Source organism: Fukomys damarensis, unplaced genomic scaffold (genome assembly GCF_012274545.1).
Source record: "Fukomys damarensis isolate Sample0158 unplaced genomic scaffold, DMR_v1.0_HiC HiC_scaffold_19, whole genome shotgun sequence".
Classification (NCBI taxonomy): Eukaryota; Metazoa; Chordata; class Mammalia; order Rodentia; family Bathyergidae; genus Fukomys; species Fukomys damarensis.
The window spans coordinates 29,233,744-29,243,054 of record NW_022900931.1 but is presented as its reverse complement, the minus strand read 5'-3'; the positions used below and the strand labels follow the sequence as shown (position 1 = coordinate 29,243,054).

The 9,311-nt window shown below is 39.9% G+C and overlaps 2 protein-coding genes across 4 annotated transcripts in view; both read right to left on the bottom strand.

The window, feature by feature from the left end:
* The window catches only part of Fam171a1 (family with sequence similarity 171 member A1), a 52,688-nt gene extending 51,226 nt beyond the window's left edge, over nucleotides 1-1,462 (bottom strand). For 2 of the 3 annotated variants that reach the window (XM_019210337.2, XM_019210336.2), the window contains exon 1: nucleotides 1,236-1,312. The gene's annotated coding sequence lies outside the window, so the exon portion shown is untranslated. Of the gene's footprint in view, nucleotides 1-1,235 lie in introns of all 3 variants that reach the window. The other variant, XM_019210338.2, reaches the window with a different exon arrangement.
* LOC104874783 (zinc transporter ZIP6-like) lies at nucleotides 434-8,084 on the bottom strand. The gene is given in 4 exon segments (XM_019210330.1): nucleotides 434-672; nucleotides 1,236-1,463; nucleotides 1,779-1,842; nucleotides 6,256-8,084. Coding segments are annotated over 4 exon segments (1,818 nt in total). The 5' UTR covers nucleotides 7,543-8,084.
* Between the last annotated feature and the right edge of the window lie 1,227 nt (nucleotides 8,085-9,311).

Below are 9,311 nucleotides of genomic sequence, written 5' to 3'. Positions count from 1 at the left end.
ACAAAAAAAAAAAAAAAAAAAAAAAAAAAAAAAAAAAACAACTCAGGAGTTTGAGGAGATGCTGCGGCTTTACAAGGCAGAGAAAGTAGGTCCCAGTATGTTTGGCCATAGGTCTCAGGGGAAGCAGGGTCCTGGGGCAATCTGTCCAGCAGTGCTGCGATCAGAGGCAAGCATTAACATTGGTATTTGGTCGGGCAACATGTTTCAAGCTACACTTATTGACCATATACTGTGCAGAAGGTGTTGTAAGCTAGTTAAACTGTGTTAACTAACGTTTAGTCACAACTACTTTACAAGGGAGTCTTAGCTCCATTTTACAGAGATTTCCATGGAAGCTGGAGGGGCTTGGTCACAGAGTAGGGGCTAGAGCCAAGTCAATCTTATATAGCCTTTTCCTGCCACAACTCTGGCAGGCTCTTCCCCACCTCTCAGCTTAGCCCTCACTCATTTTGGGGCCAACAGATAGTGTGATCTGGGCAGAAGAGGCAGCATGAGGAGACGGGACGGGGGGCCCATAGCTGCTGTTCTTCACCTGCCCTAAAGCTGAGTCTGTGCCCACTGCCCTCCTTGCTCCCTGTGGTGGACACACTGCTTTGAAGCGGTGACCAGCAAGGAGGGGAAAAGCAGTCTCTTGCAGCTGGGTCTCCAGCACGACCGCTGAGGAAGACAGCCCTGAAGGCAGACGAGGACAGCATGTGCTCATGCACTGCCGAGACCCACACTGCCAGAGCCCCTTGAGTGGAAAGCGGACTGCTGGAGAGAGGAGCGGACACTTGGATGCTTTCAATTCCCTTGTTTGTATGAACAGGCAGAGCCCAGGCTGTCATACACTGACCCCGCCTGTCCTGCATGACAGGGCTGGTGGGTAAAGCAGGGAATGTGCACATGATCTTACTGACACACGCCTTCAGGGTCTGCCCCACCAGCACTCGCCTACCCTGAAGACTGTTTTAGAGAAAGATTAAGAATGCAAGTGAAATACATGACATGGAAGGTTAAATGTCTCATGATTTTTCTTATATGAGAAACCCAAAATATAAATAAAGAATAAAACAAAAGACAGATAATGGGAAACTTTGTGGAGACAGGAGGGGTTCCAGGGATGGAAGGGAAGAGAAGGGAAGTAGAAGGATTAAGATGCCATATGTATATGTCCCACTTCCCCACTGTGAGTGTGTTTATTCCATATTACAAACATACACTAAAAGTAAAATAAAAAATAAAGAATGCCTTACCAGGTAAGCGGATGGGCTTCCAAGGGGCAGAGTTTGGCACATAAGCATGCTTTGTGGTGGTGACAATCAGCTGACTGCCCAGTTTGTACTGGAACCTGATGAAGGCGATGCCACCTGTTCCCGAAGTGCCCGAGGCAATGGAGACCTGGTTGGCGAAGATCTCGATGAGCGCATCCGGGATGGGCTGGTGGGTGCTGGCGTCACTGATGTGTACCTTCAGGGTCACCTCTGCAGAGAGGACAGCGCAGCCAGTCAGGGAGCAGCAACAGCACTCTGCGGTCCACTCTGACAGGAGGCTGAGGCAGACATGCTAAGAAAATCTAGGTCTGCACCCCAGTGTGGGTGATTGTAATAGGGACATTTTCTTCTTAAAGGTCTCTTTTTACCTCACACACTTCGAAACCACTGACCACCCCCGACTGCTTTCTTCTTTACTCCTTCCACTCATTCCAGCAGATAACAAAGGGACAAGTACTGTTCCCCCAGCACTCTAGGAAACAAGTACCACACTCCTCCTCTGAGCTGCTGGCAAACAGCCCAGACCTGGCTCAAACGCTACAGAAGAGACACGGATGACCGTGGGACTCACAGCCATAATATTGTCACGCTAGGCATTATGAAGATTGCACCGAATAGTAGTGAAAAGTACCTTTTATTAATATATTTTATTAGTGTCTATTAAACTGTTTTACTTTATTATTTTTAGCAAAACATTTATTGGTACATTTTAGATATACATAATGATAATATTCACCATAGGGAATTTGTACCAGTACATGATATATCTTGCTTCCTTTTTAACTCACCCCCTCCCTTATATACAAAACCTTTGTTTCCATTTTTTACTTCCATGTTTTTCCTTGTCCCTTTTTTCCTTTCCTTCTCAACCCTGTCTTATTCCTCTTCTCATTTGAACATTTTCTTCCTATTTTCCAATGTCTACTGTAAATTTAGTCCTACTTTGAGTTTCTCACACCAGAGAAACAATGCAGTATTTAAGCACGTGTGTTCAATGTATTGCACCTAAGAGTATGGTCTCGAGGTGCATTCATTTAGCTAGAAATGTCTCAAGCTCACCCTTCTTTATGGCAGAGTAGTGCTCCATTGTATATTAAAAAGCACATCTTTATCCATTCATCGGATGGTCATTTGAGCTCTTTTCAAGATTTAGCTATTACAAATTGTGTCACTATGAACATGGGTGTGTATATATTGCTGTGGTATGCTGCTTTTTAATTCTTTCAGGAAGATACCAGGAAGGGGAATAGCCCGGTGAAATAGAACTTCCAGTTTTAGTTTTTTTTTTTTTTTAAAGTACTGGGAATTGAACTCAGGACCTTGCGCTTGAAAGGCAGGTGCGGTACCACTGAGCTAAATCCCCAACCCTGGTTTTAGTTCTCTGATAAATCACAGTACTGATTTCCACAGTGATCGCACCAGTCTACATTCTAACTAATAGTGGAGAAGGATTCCTTCTTTTTCCCCTATAATCCCTTCATCATTTGTTATTGGTTGAATTCTTGATAACAGCCATTCTTTCTGGAGTGAGATGGAATCTCAGTGTTTTTAATTTTCATCTCTTGAATGACTAATAATGTTGAACACTTTTTCATATATTTATTTGCTGTTTCTACTTCTTCACTTGAGAGGTATTTATTCATTTCTGATTCCCATTTTGGACTGGGTTAAATTTGCGGGGTCTTTTTTTTTTAGTTCTTTATATATTCTAGATATTAATCCTTTGTCTGGGGAATAGCTGGCAAAAATTTTGGGGGTTATCTTTTCACTCTGTTGGAGGTTTCTCTTGCTGTGCAAAAGCTTTTTAATAAAATGAGATCCCAATTGTTGATTCTTTGTGATAGTTCCTGTGCAACTGAGGTATTGTTCATAAAGTCTTTGCCTATACCATGTCTTCAAGAGTTCCACCTATTTTATCTTCCAGCAAATTAAGTGTTGCTGTTTTAATATTTAGGTCTTGAATCCATTTTGATTCTAGTTTAGTTCATGGTGAAAGATATAGGTCAAGTTTTAATCTTTGGCAATGACAAAGCCAGTTTTTCCAGAACCATTTATTAAAGAGGCTATCTTTCTTCCAGTGAATGTATTTGTCAAAGATAAGGTGGCTGAGTATGTCTGCAGTTGTTTCTGCATCTTCCAACCTGTTCCATTGATTCTCAGATCTGTTTTTTTTTTTTTTTTGTCAGTACCATGTTGTTTTTTGTTTTGTTCTGTTTTGATTGAAGTAGCTTTGTAGTATAATTTCAGTCAGGGATTGGGATGCCCCAGGCCTTGCCTTTATTGTCCAGAATTGCCTTGGCTAGTCTAGGTCTCTTCTGGTTCCAAATAAATTTTAGGATTATTTTTTCTAACTCTATGAGATATGTTAGTGGGTGTTGCATTAAATCAGAATAACAAAAAAAATCAGAATAACAATTTTAGAAGTATGGCAATTTCAACATTTTGGTTCTTCCCACCCAAGAACAAGGGTTGTCTTTCAATTTTCTGATATCCTCTTTGATCTTCTTTTTTAGAGTAGTGTAGATTTCAATGTAGAAATCTTTTACTTCCTTTATTAGACTGATTCTTAGGTATTTCATTTTTGAATGCTATTGTGAAAGGAGTTATTTCCCTAATTTCTTTCTCAGTGAGTTCATTGTTTGCGTAGAGGAAGGCTATTGATTTCTGAGTGTTGACTTTGTATCCAGCTATGCTACTAAATTTGGTTATTAAATCTAGAAGTCTTTTGGTGGAGCTTTTGGGGTATTCTATGTAGAATATCATGTTAACTGCAAATAACGATAATTTAACTTCTCCTCTTCCTATCAGTATTCCTTTTATTTCTTTCTCTTGTCTAATTGCTCTGGCTAATGTTTCCATAACTATATTGAATTAAAAGTGGTGACAGTGGACATTCTTGTCTTGTTCCTGATTTTAGAGTGAAAACTTTGAGTTTTTATCCATTTAGTAGGATGTTGGCTGTTTATCAGTTTGAGATAAAGATCACCTATTCCAATTTTCTGTAAGTTTAAAAAATTTTTAATCATAAATGGGTGTTGGACCTTGTCAAACATTTTTTCTACCTCAATTGAGATCATTATGTGGTTTTTGTCCTTGAATTTGTTAATATAGTGTATTACATTTATTGATTTATGTATGTGAAACTATCTCCGTATCCTGGGGATAGTCCTACTTGGTCATGGTGTATGACCTTCTTGATTATTTGCTGCATTCTGTTTACCAGTATCTTATGAAGAGTTTTGCATCTATGTTCATTAGGGAGATTGGTTTGTAGCTCTCTTTTTTGGTTGGCTCCTTCTCTGGCTTTGGTATCAGGGTAATGCTTGCTTCCAGGAATGAATTTGGGAGCGCTGCTTCCTTTTAATTTCCTTAAATAGTTTGAGAAATAGTGGCATTTGGTCTTTTCTAATTATAGAATTCAGCTGTGAATCTGTCAGGGCCGGGCTTTTTTTGTTTGTAGGTTTTTAATTACATCTTCAATTCCATTGATTGATATTGATGTATTTAGAATGTTTGTATCTTGATTCAGTTTTGGTAATTCGTATGTACCTAAGAATCTGTCCATTTCTTCTGTATCTTCCATTTTATTAGAGTACAGGTTCTTGAAGTAGGTATTGATAATCTCTGGATTTCTTCAGGATCTATAGTGATTTCACCCTTTCATTCCTAATTGCATAGATTTGAGGCTTTCTTTTCTTTTGGATAAGCTTGGCTAAGGGTTTGTCAATTTATTTAATCTTTCAAACAAGTAACACTTTGATTCACTGATTCTTTTTTCTTTTGACATGAAACATTTATTCTGTAAGAAACATCTAGATAATGCCACAGAAGCCCTAGTATGTCTACAGTACCATATATAAAAGGGACAACCACACACAATGATGACACTAAAGCACCATAAGATACAAAGTACTTTCTGAATCCAAGAAGTCAAATATACTACGAATGGGTGTTAATGTCTTCACACAGATCAAAATTTTAATACTCTGGTATCTGGTAAACCAGATAATCAGAACACCTAATCATGTAACTTTTGGTGATATACAATTTGGTGATAAATTCTTTTGTTGATACAAATACTTACTATGCCCATCTTGCATATCTCCATACAAATTTCAATTCCAAATTTCCAAATTTCAATTTCTTGACCAAGTGATATATTGCTTGAATTCATTAAATATACTTAGATTTTGCTATTATACAAACAAATGTACAACTAAATTAATATGTATATGAAAAGTGCTATGCCTTTACAGGAACAGTGATGTTCGGCAAAGTATTTATGAATGCATGTTATACTACTTATGCCTTTTAAAAGTTGTATCTAAATTTCCCTCTCTATATTATAAACAACTTTGTGATTTTTATAAGAAATCTACACCTCTGTGATTCTCAGATTCTTTTTTCTCCTCCTTATTCCTTAGCTTACACTAAGTAAGCTATATTGGCGTCTCAGGCTTTGTGTATTTCTTCAGAATGAAGAGTTGTTCAGAGGGCTAGATCCAGTATGAGAATTACTGTATTAACTTAGTATACAAAAAGTATTAAAGACACTTTTCTGGAAATATACAGAACATGTCAGGCCAAATATCTTGGTTATTCAATAAACTGGGAATACTGGTGAACTACACACATAACTTTTATTTACAAAATAGAATAACTTAAATATTAAAATGTACTTTTATGTTACTAATATAACTTACCTATCAGCTTAACAAATGGCAATATTTGATACAAAAAAAATCACAAAATTCACTAACTTTAGCTGTTGTATACCAAAGCATACAAACTCATCTCCCATTTATACTATAGACAACAATTCTTCAGTTACTCTAGCATTTATACCCTAATTAGAAATTTATACAAAATGCAATTTTATGTTCATATATGGAAATAAGTGACATAATCCTCAAATCCAAAAGTATCCCAGGATTCTTAAAAAGCAACATCCCCAACAGCTACATCCATGGGCACTAGCATCACTATGTAACATCTTATGTACCACATCAACCAGAGTGACATACATGAATAAGCCAGCAGTAAGTGCAAATATTCACATGGAAACATTTTCAGCATAATGCCCAGTGAAAATTCCGGTTGCCATTCCAAGATATGTCAGCGTGGCCGACAATGCATTATAAAGCACAGCCTCCTTAACAGTCATGCCAGCCTTTAGTAAGACAGCAAAGTCACCCAATTCATGAGGCAACTCATGACAGAACACAACAGAAATACTTAACCCACTTTGTAAGCCTTCAGTGAAAGCATCAATTGCTAGGCCATCGCTTAAGTGCAGACCATCACCCGTTATCACCATCCAAGCCAAAGTGGCAATGCCAGCATCTTTTAGCTCCTCCCAAGAGTAGCGCTGACTGTGACTGTGTGGGTGGTGGTTTTGGTAGTGGTGATAGAGAGTATGATGGTAGTGATGATGCTGGTGACTGAGGTCATCTGACTGGCCCAGTGTATCATGCAAATGTGAATGGCATTTGTTTTCACACCCTCTGGGTTCATGTTCACTGTAGACTTCTTGTGGATGAGCATGAGCTATCATGACCTCTTCTTTTTCCAAGATTGCTGGCTGAGAATTGAAGTGGGAGGGCTCATGTGAATCTGCCTGTAAATACCCTTCAGCTCAGTCATCAGCATCTACTTTCTCCTCATTTGTTGAAGGTTGGGACTCATACTTGGACAACTGCTTCTTAATCTCCATGTCATCATCATTTTCAGGCTTTTAAAAATTCTTTTTCTTCATATCCTTAAATTGCTTCATCAATGCAAGTACTTGTTCAACAAGAAACATGAAATGCAAGCCTCCCAATTCTGTCAGACATTTCCATGTGGACTCCAAACAGGAACTTTCTTCTATGTTTTGAAAAGACAGATGACCAAAAAGTGGGCCTCTTTTCATTTCCATTGACTGCTCTTCATGGCTACGGTTGCAGTGGTGGTTTTCATGAGAATGTGGAAGAAGGTGCAATAAAGCATCATCACTCAAAGTCCCAATGGCCAATGCCACAAGGAAACTTAGAAGAAATCTGAAAACATCTGATTCACGAGTCACCAAGATGACCCCCAGCAAAGACAGGAAACTGATGAAGGAAATGGCTATAAAGCCACCGACCCAGGCCACTTGTAAAGAATAGGTCTTTGGTGGGATTTCAGTCTTCTTCTTGCTCATTGTATGAATCAAACAAGATCTGACATCAATTTGATTGATGATGGCTGGGCAGAGATAGCTGAACTCTGTTGCATTCAGTGGAAACTGGATGCTCATTCCATGAGACATACGCAGCTTTGATGCATTGAAACACTCCTGAGTATTGTCATTTATTTCTGGAATACAGGATCCCTTTTCTTTGCTCACTCACAGACTCGCTGGTTGGTTTTCCTACCAACCAGCAGTTTCACTAGGCTCCTGTGATACTGGGTGGGGTGGAACTGCTTACATCTTTGGGGAGTTTTCCAGGTTTTGGAGTCTTTACTGTCTCTAGAAAGTAAATTCCTTCAGAGGCAGTGTTGTACATGGCTGAGGTCACATCACCAGCACTGACAACCTCCTTAGTGTTCTTTCTACCACTGGCATGTTGCAGGTGGTAAGATCCCTTCCCCTGGCCATTTCTATGATCTTTACCTGAACCATCAGAGTGATGGTCTGGGCAAAGAGCTTTCCGATTATTTCTTACGAGAAGCAGCATGATTACTATGAGTGTGATGATCACGGTCAGAGTGATGCTCATGGTCATGGTGGGTACGGATTCTTTTAATCCTTTCTATGCTTATATTCTGAAGCAATTTTCTGAACCTTTCTGTTGACAAGGAATTGTTCTCTCCTTAGCAGTAGAAAAGCTTCTGTACATGATGTTGCTGAGAGCTTACTGCTGTGTCAACGCTGCTGCCAGATTCCCAAATTGGATTAATATTCTCAGTAGTCTGAGAGAAAGCAACAGCTGATTCTACTTCATGAAGGGGGTTTGAGGCAACAGGGAAAAGGTCAAGATCAAAATTACAGGTAAATTCCTTGGGAGGGACTGGCTGTGGTGGTCTCTCCAAAAAAGTCTTTACACCGTGCACAGACGCTGTGGTCTTATGGGTTCCACCAACTGCCCTCTCTTTCCTGGAGCAGGACAATCAGGAGTCAGAGCCCTGGCCACACAAAGCCAAGGACCCTGCCTCCCACGGCAGTGCAGTGCAGCTCTCGAACCCGGACTCCACAGATCCACTTTTGGAGCCTTCCTAGACAGTGGGTGGAGCAGGGCCGCGGAGCAGAGGTGTCAGGCAAGGTAAGAATGGGGGACAGCAGTTTTGTCAGATGATGGGAGCCAGTCCTTGAGGGGCTGCCCTGGCACTAGAGCACTGGTCTTTCTTTAGGGTCCTAAAGTACTCCAGTGGGGCGTCGTGCCTCCTGCGCTGTGGCGGGAGAGTGAAAGCTATGGAGAAGCACAGGGCCAGCAGGGGTGGGGCTGCCCCAGTGCCTCCCGAATCCTTGTATTGTTTTCTTGATCACCACCGCATTACTTTCTGCTCTGATATTTATAAATTCCTCCATATTACAAGCTTTGGGCTTGACTTTCTTCTTTTGCTAGAAGTTTGAGGTTCCACATTAGGTTGAGTGCACTGTTTTTCTTTTATGGGTATTCATCGCTATAAGCTTGCTTCATGGGGCTGCTTTCATTGCATCTCTTAAGTTCCGGAGTATTGCAGTGGCATTATTATTTAATCGTAGAAACGTCTAATTTCTTTAATTTAATCTGTGACCCATTGGTTTTTTAGGGGTGTGTTGTTTAACTTCCATGTGTTTATGAAGTTCTTGTGGTTTCTTTTGCCATTGATTTCCAGTATCACTGCACTATGGTCTGATAATATGCATGGGCTAATTTCAATTCCTTTTCATTTACTTAAGCACATTCTGTGAGTTAACATGTGGTCAATTTTGGAGAACATCCCATGTGCAGCTAAGAAGACTATGTATTTATGCAGTGGGTGAAAAACTCTGTAGACACCTACTAAGTCCATTTGTTCAAAAGTTTGGTTCAATTCTAATATTTCATTGTTGAT